Genomic DNA, 14,451 nt, shown 5'->3' with positions numbered 1-14,451 from the left:
CTTGCCTCCTCCAGCATGATGCTGGGGACTCTGGGCCTTTGGGTACTCCTCCCCATAGCTGTGCAAGGTAAGTGTCTACAGGGTGGGGCAGGGCCTTTCCACTCGCCCATTGAGGGAAAGCGGGACTTGAAGCAGCAGCCATCCCTTTGGAAGAATCAGTGGGGTGGGTGAGTGAGGGCAAAAGGTACAGCCATGTCTCCCTATGGTGGGGTCAGGTTCCAGGCCTCTGCTGACCCTGTTTCCTCCTGTGGCTTTACCATGCTGGCCCTGGGATATGAAACATGTTCTGTCCCTTCTTTTGGCTGCTGCTTTTGCCCCTGCGTTCACTCCCATCTTGAACCCTCCCCTCTCCCCACCCTGGGCCACAGCACCCCCAAGCAGGCGGACCTGTGTGTTCTTTGAGGCCCCTGGAGTGCGGGGAAGCACAAAGACACTGGGGAAGCTGCTAGATGCAGGACCAGGGCCCCCCAGGGTTATCCGCTGCCTCTACAGCCGCTGCTGTTTTGGGATCTGGAACCTGACCCAACACCAGGCACAGGTGGAGATGCAAGGTGAATGGCAAAGTATATAGCAGGTGATAGCTATGGTGGGAGACAGGTACATCCTGGGGTGGGGGGTTATAGCAGTGGGAGAGAAGGAGAAATGGAATGTGTGGAGGGAAAGAAAAGCCCATATGAGATGGAGGGGATGTCTTTGATAGAGGACGGGGTTACCCTCTCTGTTCCTAGACTCCATTATGCTCGCTCGCCCTCTCTCTCTCTCTCTTTCTCCCTTTCTCCCCTCTTGTAATTCCACCCCATCAGGATGCCGAGACAGTGATGAGCCAGACTGTGAGGCCTCCCACTGTGAGCTGAGCCCCCGAGCCCACCCTGGCCCCAGGTCCACTCTCTTCACCTGCTCCTGTGGCACTGACTTCTGCAATGCCAATTACAGCCATCTGCCTCCTCCAGGGAGCCCTGGGACTCCTGGCTCCCAGGGTCCCCAAGCTGTCCCAGGTAGCCCCTCAGGGTGCTGCGGCCTGGTGGGGGCTGGGGCCCAGGTTAGGATGAGAGGTAGAACCAGGGCCAGTTCTCACCCTACCCCCATCCTAAGTTTTCCTTCTCCTGGCCTTGAGAAGTTGGTTGCCCTGGTGACTGGGAGATAAGGGGCTTGTGACCAAGGTGGGGGTGGATCCAGAAGCAAGTTCTCTGAGGAGGGTGAGAGGAACAGAGCAGATTTGGGACAGGGCTCATCTAGGCTGCATTCTTGCCTTAATGTCCAGGCGAGTCCATCTGGATGGTGCTGGTGCTGCTGGGGCTATTCCTCCTCCTCCTGCTGCTGCTGGGCAGCATCATCTTGGGTACTAATCTACCCCATTCCTCCCTTGTGACCCCAAGTCACTGCCCCAAAGCTCTGACCCCTCTCCATGTTCCCCTGACCCCATGGTTCTGAGATCTCTACACCCTGAGCCCATTACCTCCCACAAAACCCCCTTCCCAGTCTCCATGACCGTGCACCCTGACACAAGGGCTTTTTTCTGCCCCAGCCCTGCTACGGCGAAAGGCCTGCAGAGTCCAAGGTGGCCCAGAGCCAGAGCCAGAGCCAGAGCCAGGCTCAGGCAGGGACTGGAGTGCTGAGCTGCCCGAGCTGCCTGAGCTGCCCGAGCTGTGTTTCTCCCAGGTGCTCGGGGAGGGGTGGGGGAGGGTCCTCTAGTCACCCCCAGAAGGTGGTCTGGGGAGGAAGCCTGGCCCTGACGCTAGCTGAGACCCACCCCCGGCATCGTGTCCCCACCAGGTAATCTGGGAAGGAGGTCACACAGTGGTGTGGGCTGGGCAGCTGCAAGGCAAGCTGGTAGCCATCAAGGCCTTCTCCCTGAGGGCCGTGGCCCAGTTCCAAGCTGAGAGAGCACTATATGAACTGCCAAGCCTACAGCACGACCACATTGTCCGCTTTATCACCGCCAGCAGAGGGGGCCCTGGGCCCTTGCCCTGTGGGCCCCTGCTGGTACTGGAGCTGCACCCAAAGGTGAGGACCGACGGACATCTCTATGTGTTTGCATGTGTGTGTATGTGGGTGCATGGCTGGATGGCAGCGGGGCCCTGCTCATGCTTATTCTTCTTCAGACTTCTTCTCCACATTAAAAATGGTTTTTTGGTTTTTTCTTGTTTTTTTATTACACAAGCAATACTTGCTAATGTTTTTAACTCATAAAATACAAAGAAGAGGAGATTTCAAAACGATCATATTCCCATCCTTAAAGAAAACCATTGTTAAAGAAATATCTCAAGGCACGGCCCTCCAAACTCCTTTATATATTCATTCAACAAATATGTATGAACTATATGTCACACCTCCTGTGCTAAGAAAGACATCTTAGTCCCTGCCTTTGTAGACTTTATTTTATTTTATTATGTTTTAAGCTGTTTAAATGTGTATTTATTTATATTGAGAGAAAGAGAGAGCATGAGCAGGGGAGGAACAGAAAGAGAGGGAGTGAGAATCCCAAGCAGCCTCTGGTACCATCAGGCCGGAACCAATGTGGGGCTCGAACTCATGAACCATGAGACCATGGCCTGAGCTGAAATCAAGAGTCAGGGGCTTAACTGACTGAGCCACCCAGGTGCCCCTGCCTTTGTAGATTTTAGAGAGTAGTGGGGGAGACAGAGTGGGTCAGGTAAACACAAAACTGAGTTTTGTCAAGCGCGTTACGTGCTGAGAGAGGGGGTACTGTGAGAGAAGAATAAGAGATGTGACTCGAGGGGAGGGTCACGGACGGGAAAGAGGAAGAGGAAGAGGCAGGCAAGGATCAGACCCGGCCTGGCCCTGTGGGCCTGCTAAGGACTTGGGACTTTATTAGCACCTGCAGTCCTCGATCTCTGACATCTTGAATTCTGGGAAGTCCCCTCTTTGTGCCTTAATGCCCAGCTCAAAAATCTCTGCTTTCTTGGTATTGTTTGTTTGTTTGACTTCCCTGGCACACTGATGGCACTTGGTAATGTTTGTTGAATGAGGGATGCTGTGACTCCTTTGCCTCCCAATTTCCACCTGCCCCCCACCTGCTGCTCTTCTGCCCAACAGCTGTCTCCATCGGCTGGCTATCCTATACAGGCCTGACACTTCAGGCCAGGAGGTTCACAAAAGGTACCAGTACCTAGTTTGCCTTGCCTCTTCTGTTTGTGTTTTTGTCTCAAGTCCCCAGGCAGTAGAAGGTGGTTACTAGTGAGCGACCCTAGAGTGAGACCGCTTGGGTTCAAGCTCTGGTCGTCTCTCACCAGGTGACTTCCAGCAAGTTTACCTAGCTCTCTTTCAAGCTCCTCATTGGTGAAACATGAATCACAGGAGCACACGCCTCCTAGGGTTGTTGTGAGGTTACGGGAGGGCTGGCACATCGTAAGAGCTCAGACATTTGAAGTAGGGTTACTGTTTTTCCAGTCAATCTGACTGATGCACATTCTCACTCCTCCACCGCCTCTTGTCTCAGCCTGGATGGATCAGTGTGTCAGTCTGCTGGGGGAGGCAGGGGGATGTCTGTCAATTGATCTCTGCTCCCTGGGGTAGATCAGCCACCTCCAGCTTATCATGTGTCTTCCTCTTCTCTCTGCTTCTCCCTAGGGCTCCCTGTGCCACTACTTGACCCAGCACACCAGTGACTGGGGAAGTTCCATGCGGATGGCGCTGTCCCTGGCGCGGGGCCTGGCATTTCTCCATGAGGAGCGCTGGCAGGATGGTGGGTGAGCTGGGAGTAGGAAGCCATGGGAATCAGGAGCCACACTGCTATGTTTCTGATTCTCCCTTAGCTAGAGATGGGAAGAACTAGGGTCAAGAGAAAGGAAGAAGATCCATACCCCTTCAACCTTGGCTTCTACCACAGGCCAATACAAACCAGGTATCGCCCACCGAGATCTGAGCAGCCAGAATGTGCTCATTCGGGAGGATGGGTCGTGTGCCATTGGAGACCTGGGCCTTGCCTTGGTGCTCCCTGGCCTCACCCAGCCTCCCACCTGGGCCCCAACTCAACCCCGAGGCCCAGCTGCCATCATGGAGGTGAGTACTCTGGATAAGGGTGAGGCCCAGAGATGATGGCAGTGTTCCTGATGAAGATGTGGCCTTTGCTGTGGCAGCAATGCGTCAGTACCTGTAGAGTTTGGGACATTGCTGAGTCTAGTTGGGGGGATGTCGCGCGTACCAGTGTTGCAGCGAGGCTTGCCAGTGAGATGATTCTTGGCCCTCCATGCCTTTCCCTCTAGGCTGGCACCCAGAGGTACATGGCACCAGAGCTCTTGGACAAGACTCTGGACCTACAAGACTGGGGCACGGCCCTCCGGCAAGCCGATGTTTACTCTCTGGCTCTGCTCCTATGGGAGATCTTGAGCCGCTGCCCAGATTTGTGGCCTGGTAAGGATGAGTGTGACAGTGCCCCCTCTCCCCTCCTCTCCATGTCTCACTTGCCCATTCTAGATCCACTTGCCTCCTGACGCAGGAAGCTCTGCCCTTCTCCCTCTCGGCCTTTCCACAAGGAGACACCCTAGGGCTAGCTGATACCTAGCCCCCTGTGCCTTTCCCCAGACAGCAGACCACCACCCTTCCAACTGGCCTATGAGGCAGAACTGGGCAGCACCCCTACCACCTGTGAGCTGTGGACCTTGGCCGTGGAGGAGAGAAGGCGCCCCTACATCCCATCCACCTGGCACTGCTTCACCACAGTAAGAGGCCACCTGCTGGTGGGCTGGGGACCTGGAGGGTGTGGGTCTGGGCTTCAAGGACTTGACTACCAGGACCAGCCCATCTGCTCCTGTCTCCTCTCATCTGCCACCACTCCTGGCTCATGTTCAGCTGGAGCTGAGCAAACTTGCCCTGTACCTCAGCTCATCCTCTTCTACCATAAGTCTCACACAGCCATTCCTGAGACAGGCACCTTCCTCTTGCTCAGACTTGCTTGGTCTGTCTCTCTTGTCTCCACCATCCGTAAGCCCTGTGTCCCAGTCCCCTCCTCCAGGAAGCCTACCTTGGCCTTGCTTCTGCCCTGAGCTCTGCTCCCAAAATGGCTCCACTCCTGGCACCCAGGAGCCCAACACTCCATCCAAAAATTCCTCGCCCAGTCCTACACATCTGGGTTTCTACCATGACCCAATAAAAGCCAGCCCTGGGTATAAAGGGTTAAAATAGTGGCCAAATGGTGAAATTGCAGGGTCTGTATAAATAGTTTCCTAACAGGAAGCCCCTTTCCCTGCTACCTGGTCTGAAATTTCCACTGCACAAGTATCTGTTGGGTTAAGCAGTGTTTGCCTAAGACCCTGGTTGCCTGAAAGGAAGGAGAGTAATTTCCCATCAGTGTGTTAAGTCATTAACCTGAATTAGCTTCTCAGAGGAAAAGGTGATCCCTCTGGAAGGCACCCAAAGAACCTGTCTCATAGGAAGCAAGATGCTGAGGGCTGGGTCTCATTTGGGGCCGGGGGAGGGAGGCTCCAGGGAGGGTCAGAAGAGGAGTGTTGAGAACAGGGTAGCGGTGGGCACCTTTCAACTCTGGGGCTGGTCAGGGGGCCACACAGGATCCCGGGATTAAACTTGCCTACTGGTCCTTCTTGCCAGGACCCTGGTGGCCTGAGAGAGCTGCTAGAGGACTGTTGGGATGCAGACCCAGAAGCACGGCTGACAGCTGAGTGTGTACAACAGCGCCTGGCTGCCCTGGCCCGTCCTCAGGAGGCCTGCCCCTTCCCAGAGAGCTGCACCCACGACTGCCCACCTCTCTGCCCAGAAGACTGCCTCTTACCTCCTCCCCACTGCCATTCCCTAGGCCTCCACTGAATGTCTGCTGCTTCAGCATTCAGCAAGGCCCTGGTGCCAGGAGTCCTCCTGTACCATCTCTCACCTGTAAATATGCAGTTTATGTATAACCTATGTACATGCAAACATAAATATGGTGATCAGATGCCTGTCTGCTCTGCCTCACCACTGCCTTTCCTACTTGTCGAATGCTTGGATCCTTCTGTGGCCATCTAGTACACTGCAGTCCCGACGAGTGACTAGGGGTGGGTGTGCACAGGAAGGAGACGAAGTCAGCATTATCTCCATGTCCTGGGGCCTTCCTTCATGTGATCCTGGGGCTCCTCCTGTCTGTTGTCTTTTCTTTCTCTTCCCCAAGCCTTTATTTGGTGGGATCACATGGCAGAGCACTGGGGAAAAAGGGGTGGATGTGATGAAATCAAATCGCTGCTCTGAAGGTGCTCAGAGAGGCACAGCTCACTTTGTGGGGCCTGCACAGGGTCCTGGGGGTGTCCTCTCCTGAGGCTTGAGTGGGAAGACCTCACAGGGCACAGGAAGCTTGGGTTTTAAATGAGTGGTTTTCCAGGAGTGGTGAGGGCAGTAGGTGTCGTGTCATGTGGTGCAGTAAGAAACCACAAGGAACCTGGGGAGCAAAAGCGCAGGGTGTGTTGTGGAGAGAGAGGGGGGAAGTTATGTGGAGATTGTAGGCAAGGCCTTGTGAGCTCTGCTGAGAAGTTCTTCCTTCATTTCTTGCGCGCGCGTGTGTGTGTGTGTGTGTGTGTGTGTGTGTGTGTGTGTGTGTGTGATTTCTAGTGGCTTTTCTTTCCCACCCCAGACCCCATTCACACAGGGTGCCCTTCAGGGACATGTTACAATGGGTGCCTGGTTTATAGCACTAGTTCATTTTTTTTATTTTTTTAATTTTTTTTAATGTTTATTCATTTCCTGAGAGAGAGAGAGAGAGAGAGAGAGAGTGCGAGCAGGGGAGGGACAGAGAGAGAGAGGGAGACACAGAATCCGAAGCAGGCTCCAGGCTCTGAGCTGCCAGCACAGAGCCTGATGCGGGGCTCAAACGCATGAACCATGAGATCATGACCTGATCTTCTTTTTTTTTTTTTTTTTTTTTAAACTTTATTTAAGTAAGCTCTATACTCAGTGTGGGGCTGGAACTCACGACCTCAAGATCAAGAGTTGCATGCTCCTTCAACTAAGCCAGCCAGGAGCCCCCCTAGTTTAGTTTCTAACTACCTGAGTGCACTTGGGCAAGTTATTTTCTCTTTCTAGGCCTCAAGTTTCTCACTTGCCAAATCAGGGGGTTGGAGGCCTTCTGGTCTAACTCCAGTAGACGATTGGGACAGCTCTGACTTCACTACAACAGGATTGATTCCTGCTCAGTGACTGAGCCCTATGTCTTTGAGCAAGTTACTTAACCCTAGAATCTGTTTTATCATGTGTAAGGTATGGATAAAAATGCCCACCCTGATTGCAGAGTTGATTCAGGGTAAAAAAGAAGAGGTGACAGGTCCTGTGCAGCACCTGACCTCAGTGGACACTCTATAAATGGGAACAGTTGTGACTGAACATTGAGATGATCTCTCGTCCCTTTCTAGCTTGGTTGTTCTAGAGTTCCAGGATTTAGCCTGTGCAGAGCCTGTCCACTCTCAAGCCCTGAGACTTCACTTTCCTTCAGAACTCTAATTCTCTGCAAGACATCATCATGTGAACAGGCAGCCACCACCTGAAACCAAACACATCAAAATCCAAGATCCTGCTTCCCCCTCACCAGCTGGGCTGCCCTACCCTCTTCCCTGGCTCTCAAGAGCACCCCGTTTCTCTCTCCATCTCTCCCTCTCTTTTTTTAGTAATCTCTACACCCAATGTGGGGCTCAAACTTACGATCCTGAGATGAAGAGTCACATACTCTTTAAATTTTTTTTTTTTTTTTTTTTTTTTAGAGAGAACAAACAAGGGAGAGGAGCAGAAGGAGACAGAGAGAGAATCTTAAGCAGGCTTGACTGACTTGGTTTTGGCTCAGGTTGTGATCTCGAGATTCATGGAATCAAGCCCCCTGTCAGGCTCTGTGCTGAGAGTACAGAGCCTGCTTTGGATTATCTCCCCCTCTCTCTACACTTCTCGTTCTCTCTCTCTCCCTCTCTCTCAAAATAAATAAATAAACTTTTAAAAATCTTAAATGAAAACTAGAACCAAAAACAAACAAACAAAACAAACAAACAAACAAAAGAAAGCCTAAGAAACTGTCACAACGAAGAGGAGCCTAGGGAGACATGACGACTAAATAAAATGTGATATCCTGGGTAAGATTCCAGAATAGGAAAAGGACACCAGGTGAGAACTAAATAAATCTGGATAAAGTATGGAGTTTAGTTAGTAATCATGAATCTGTACTGGATCATTACATTAAGGTAACAAACATACCATAATAATATAAGGTGTTAATAATAGGGGGCTGGGGTGAGGGATATGAAAACTCTGATTGCCTTCTCAATCGTTCTGTAAATCTAAAACTGCTCCCCGCAAAAGAAAGCTTATTAAACAAAAGTATGACCATCTCCAAAACTCAGAGCGGCCACAAATACAAAGAACAATGGCAGGGTTGTTGTAAGCATGACAATGCACACTTGCGGTATTTTTGAGTAGGTGTGTTGTAATATGTTGTATTGAAGGGATCACTAACATAAAACCCAGAAAACTTAAGATGATAATCTTGGCTCTCCTAACTGTGAACTCTTAGAAATGTTTATTTGTTTAATTTTCTCAGCAAGGGGAGTGCATTATTCTCTAAGTCATTTACAATCCTATGATTCCCTACTTCTGTGATAAAATATTAGAGTCCCACTTGTGAAGATTACTTCGTCAAACCCAGTGTTTACCTCGTACGATACTGCTGATTAGTGACCCCATGCTCACAGAGATGCGTATTATGTCATGGAGATGCAATTTTGGGGGAATAATTGTATTCCTCACACCCAGTTCCCCCTATTATTAACATCTTACATTAGTATGGTATATTTGTTACCTTAATGATCCAATATAGCCTCGTGATTACGTGATTATTAACTAAACTCCATACTTTATAAGTACACTTTTTAGAGAGTTGAAAACATAAATCTCTGAACAGAGATGGGCTCATGGGAAGGAAGCTATGTGGCTGAAGACAGGGGCAGTGGTCGGTGAGAAGAAGACGGATTCGTCACTATCCAACTTTTTTTTTTTTTTACCTCTTGGATTTTGAACTATTTGCATGTTCTATTAAAATTAAGTGTTTACTTAAAAAGTTCATGCCAGAAAAAAAGGAAATATGCCAAAGTATTAATAGTAGCAATTCTGGGGGCGCCTGGGTGGCTCAGTCGGTTAAGCGTCCGACTTCAGCTCAGGTCACGATATCGCGGTCCGTGAGTTCGAGCCCCGCGTCGGGCTCTGGGCTGATGGCTCAGAGCCTGGAGCCTGTTTCCGATTCTGTGTCTCCCTCTCTCTCTGCCCCTCCCCCGCTCATGCTCTGTCTCTCTCTGTCTCAAAAATAAATAAACGTTAAAAAAAATTAAAAAAAAAATAGTAGCGATTCTGTTTGGGTAATGGGACCTCAAAAACAATTTTCTTTTTCTTTCTGCTTTTCTGTTTTCCAAATTTTCTTTAATTCTCATGAATTACTTATAGAATTTATTGAAAGCACGTAAACAAATTATCATCAGGAAACATTCCTTGAAAAGCTACATGTGACTTTACATTGTCTCCCTTTGGTACTTAGGAACACAACTTGTAGCATATTTTGTGCCTATTGTTATGTTGTTTGCTGAAATTATTTCATATGTGAGCATCACATTCTCACCTAGACTGTAACTGAGAGCATAGAGGGTGTGGAGGAACATAGTTTATACTCCTTCCGGTTCCTTTATAGCACTCAGTTCAGGACTCTGCATACGGCCTGGGGGACTGGATAGAGTCCCGAATTCCTGACCTGAATTTGTTACTAACAAGGCTGAAGCCTGCACTAAACCATTTCTGCTTTCTGAGCTTGTTTTTCCTCATCTGTGCAAGGAGGGTGTCGTTCACTTTTGATGTGCTAAATTTCTTTTCAATAAATGCTTTTTGACCAACAGACCTAGTAGGAAAAAGATAAAGAGCCTATAGAGTAACACATATTGGGTTCTGGGATAAAGTTTTATGCCTTCGTCTACCTGCCATAGGCCTACCTGAAGTTCTTAGAAAGCAAGTGAAAGGTGTCTCATGCTGCTTGGCATTTCTATAGTGCCTACCTCGGGTCTAGGGAAATATCTACAAAATCTTCTATATCTTCAACCTCTTCTCTGAATGTCCTTTTCACTTTCTCCCACCCATGAAAATGAACCTTGCTTTTTCCCAGAGTGGTAGCTTTTTTCCTTTTGCATACTCTGGAGGACGGTAGATATTTCCTTTCTGTCTGTGGTTGCCTCCAGATCATTTCTCCATCTTTCTCCTCCAAAAACCCAAGCATCTCTGAAATACATGCCATCAGGGGCAGCTGGGTGGCTCAGTTGGTTAAGCACCCAACTTCAGCTCAGGTCATGATGTCACTGCTCATGAGTTTGAGACCTGTCCCAGGCTCTGTGCTGTCAGCTCACAGCTCAGAGCCTGGAGCCTGCTTCAGATTCTGTCTCTGTCTCTCTGACCCTCCGCTGCTCATGCTCTGTGTCTCTCTCTCTAATATAAAAAATAAACATTAAAAAATGATTTAAAAAAGTGAAATACATGCCATCAGACCACACCACTTGCTACTTCACCTGTTGTGATCATTTACATACCTCCTGGTCACTCCTCTGTATTTGTTGAACATTTCAGCAACTGGCTCAAAGTCTCTTTTTATCACTACTTTTATCATCATTCTATATACATTCTATACATCACTACTTTTATCATCATTCTATATACATTCTATACATCACTAGCAGATAAATCTATTTAATCCTTTCTTCTTTGACCTTTTCCTTCCAAGGAGATTTTCCTCCACCAAGAACTGTTTCAAGCATTCCACTTTCTGGATACCACCTTCTACCTATTCAGCTCACTCTAGAGAGCCTCCACTGAGACATACAATCCATTGGCCTGCCACTTTGTCACTGTCCATCACGTCCTTGTGTCTTTCCTTCCTTCTTCAGCTTATTTTCCATCATCTATCATCATAATCACTACCATGCAAGCACACTTAACTGCCTTGCCCTCTTTTCCCTTTCCCCTTACTTGTATTTTCTAGGCAAACCCTAGTCCAAGTTAAATCCAGTTCTATTCCACAGCTGTACCTTAGCATTGGAGTTTTACGGCAGGAAACCACCACCTGTGCTGAATGGTCTCACTTTACATACTTGGCTCACAGACCTCAAGTGGGCCCTTCAAGCTGCCCAGCAACCCTATTACAGTTCCCTAGTCAATTCATTTGCCCACTTTCCGAGATGACTATTTCTAACCTTTTCCTCCTACCTCCCTGTCAACTGACAAGCTTGCTTTTTACTTCAGTGAAGAAACAAAAAAAAAAAAAAAAGAAAGAAAGAAAGAAAAGAAAGAAAAGGACAGCAATCAGCAAAGAATGTTTACATCTTCCCACCATTCCATCTACCAATGCATTTGCATTTGGACCTGTAGACTCTGATTTCCCTCCTATTACAATAATAACAGCCAATACATATATAGGGCTTACTGTATGTCCAGTGGTGTTCTAAATCTTTCATGTGTATTAAGTCATCTAAACTTCTCTATATGCATTGGGCTCTGTGCTGACAGCTCAGAACCTGAAGCCTGCTTTGGATTCTGTGTCTCCCTCTCTCTCTGCCCCTCCCAGCTCTCCAGAAAGAGCTCTGTCTCTTTCTGTCTCTCAAAACTGAATAAATGTTTAAAAAAAATTTTTTTAAACTACTAAACCTCACTATAAATTAAGTATTATTATGATCCTTTGTCTTATAGACGGGAAAACTGAGGCCTGGAGGTTTCTTTTCTTTTTTTTTTTTTTTTTTTTGAGCAGCAGGCAAAGTTTATTAGAATATAAGATTAGAAAGGAAGAATAGTAGGAAACTCTCTTTACAAAGAAGGGACATTCGAAAGTGGATGCCCAATTTTTATTTATTTATTTATTTTCAGAGAGAGAGAGTGGGGAAGGGGCAGAGAGGAGGGAGAGAGAGAGAATTCCAAGCAGGCTCCACACTGTCAATGCAGAGCCTGACACGGAACTTGATCTCATGAAACTTGAGATCATGACCTGAGTTACATTCAGAATTGGACGGGTGTTGGGGGGAGGGCACCTGGGTGACTCAGTTGGTTAAGTGTCCGACTCTTGATTTCGGCTCAGATCATGATCTTACAGTTCCCGGGCCTGAGCCCCTGTCTCTTTGCTGACAGTGTGGAGCCTGCTTGGGTTTCTGTCTCCCTCTCTCTGCCCCTCCCTCCCTCCCTCCCTCCCTCTCTCTCAAAATAAATAAATAAACTTTAATTAAAAAAAAAAAAAAAAGAGTTGGACGCTTAACCAACTGAACCACCCAGATGCTCCTGGAAGTTTCTTTTTAAGTGCCTTGTCCAGAGTCACAAAGTAAGTAGTCTGGCTCCAGAACTCATTTTCTCAACCACTGAACTGTACCCTGTGAACTGACCTATCTAAGGTCAGTCCCTCCATCCATGGACTGAAACCTTACTCTTTCTGGTCACTTTGTTCTTTCAATGATCTCTTCTTTCTCCAGCAATGTCATTTTTCCTCCCTACTGGATTATTCCCATCAGTTTACAAACATGCTTTAAGCTCTCCCATCTTAAAAAACCCGTCCTAGGGGCTCCCGGGTGGCTCAGTCAGTTGAGCATCCAACTTTGGCTCTTGTCATGATCTCACAGTTTGTCGGTTCAAGCCCCACATCAGGGTTACTGCTGTCAGCCTGTCAGCGTGGATCCTGCCTCAGATCCTCTGACCCCCTCTCTCTGCCCCTCTCCCATTTGTGCTTCCCCCTCCCCCCCCCAAAAAAAAAGCCCTTCCTGGACTTCCCACCCTCTTCTGATTACTGCTCCACTTCTCTGCTTCCTTATTTACCAACACTCCTTGGAAGAATTGCTTTTATTTGCTGTCCTACTTCCTCATTTCTCATTTTGTCCTCAATTTGTTTCAGGCAAAATTTCATCTCTACCATGTCATTAAAACTACTCTTAAAAAGTTCATTATCCTTGGGGCGCCTGGGTGGCTCAGTTGGTTGAACGTCTGACTCTTGATTTCGGTTCAGGTCATGATCTCACGGTCATGGGATCAAACCCTGTGTTGGGCTCTGCACTGAGCGTGGAGCCTCCTTGGGCTTCTCTCTCTCTCTCTCTCTCTCTCTCTCTCTCTCTCTCTAATAAAATAAAATAAAATAACATAAAATAAAGTGTTAAAAAAAAGTTCACCATCCTTTCAAATCCAATGGGCAATTCTCAGATGGTGCCCTACATAATTTATCAGCAACATTTGACACATTTGATAGCTTTCTCCTTAAGTGCTTCATTCATACTCTCTTCTGATTTTTCCCTTCCTCATTCACCACTCATTCTGTATCTTTTGCTTGCTCCTCTTCCCAATTTCTAAACATTGTCATGCTGAAGGCCAAATGCTAGACCCTCTTTTCTGCTCTGGCCACACTTGCCCTCATCTAGCTCCTTGGCTTTTCATACCTGGATAACTCTCATTTTTTTTCTCTTCAGACCAAACCTCTCCCTGAGTTCCAGATTGCAAATCCTACTGGTTTCTCAACATCTCCACTTGGATATCTTGTAGGCATCCTAAACTTAACTTGTCCAACAAAATTGTACTCATATCTGCTCCTCTTCTTCATTTCAGTAAATGGCACCACTATTTTTCAGTTGCTCAGTGTCCTTGGGTTCATCCTTGATTTTTCTATTTTTTTTCACACTTCACATCCAGTCCAAATCTGCTAAGCTCTACCTTAAAAAATACCCAGAGTCTGACCATTCTTCACAATTTCCATCCAAGCCACCACCATTCTTCCTCTACACGACAACAGTAACCTCCTAACTGGGCTCCCTGTTTCCACTTTATTTTATTATTACTTTTTTTTTTAAGAAATATATATATATATATATATATATATATATATATATATATATTTTTTTTTTTTTTTTTTTTTTTTTTAAGAGAGAGACAGAGCATGAGTGGGGGAGGGACAGAGAGATAGGGAGACACAGAACCTGAAGCAGGCTCCAGGCTCTGAGCTGTCAGCCCAGAGCCTGACATGGGGCTTGAGCACACAGAAGGTGAGATCATGACCTGAGCCAAAGTCAGATGCCCAACCAACTGAATCACCTAGGCGCTTCCCTGATTCCATTTTAACCACCTCTCCCTATCTTGTTCTTTCCTCACACAGTATCCAGAATGAGCTTGGTTTTTTTTTTTTTTTTACCCTTTTCACTATTTTTTTTTAAATTTTTTTTTTTTAACGTTTATTTATTTTTGGGACAGAGAGAGACAGAGCATGAACGGGGCAGGGGCAGAGAGAGAGGGAGACACAGAATCGGAAACAGGCTCCAGGCTCTGAGCCATCAGCCCAGAGCCTGACGCGGGGCTCGAACTCACGGACCGCGAGATCGTGACCTGGCTGAAGTCGGACGCTTAACCGACTGCGCCACCCAGGCGCCCCCCCTTTTCACTATTTTTAAGGGTACAGTTCAGTGACATTAAGTACATTTACTTTGT

General features: G+C 47.7%; 1 protein-coding gene across 2 annotated transcripts; it reads left to right on the top strand.

Annotated features, from left to right (window-relative positions):
* Positions 1–5,943, top strand: AMHR2 (anti-Mullerian hormone receptor type 2). 2 transcript variants are annotated; one of them, XM_025930603.2, is made up of 11 exons: positions 1–67; positions 369–551; positions 804–995; positions 1,262–1,339; positions 1,526–1,659; positions 1,774–2,004; positions 3,592–3,706; positions 3,851–4,023; positions 4,227–4,374; positions 4,546–4,682; positions 5,569–5,943. In XM_025930603.2, exons 1-11 carry the CDS (start codon positions 16–18, stop codon positions 5,782–5,784), a joined length of 1,659 nt encoding a protein of 552 aa, XP_025786388.2. In that variant the 5' UTR covers positions 1–15; the 3' UTR covers positions 5,785–5,943. The 2 variants fall into 2 exon arrangements, with proteins under 2 accessions (XP_025786388.2, XP_086569363.1); XM_086713237.1 differs by lacking the exon at positions 1–67 and having other exon boundaries at positions 168–551.
* Positions 5,944–14,451: the final 8,508 nt, after the last annotated feature.

This window comes from Puma concolor, chromosome B4, assembly GCF_028749965.1.
Source record: "Puma concolor isolate L17-30 chromosome B4, mPumCon1.1.hap2, whole genome shotgun sequence".
NCBI classification, from domain to species: Eukaryota; Metazoa; Chordata; class Mammalia; order Carnivora; family Felidae; genus Puma; species Puma concolor.
Note: the sequence above shows the minus strand (reverse complement) of the source record. Positions and strands in the feature narration are given on the sequence as shown.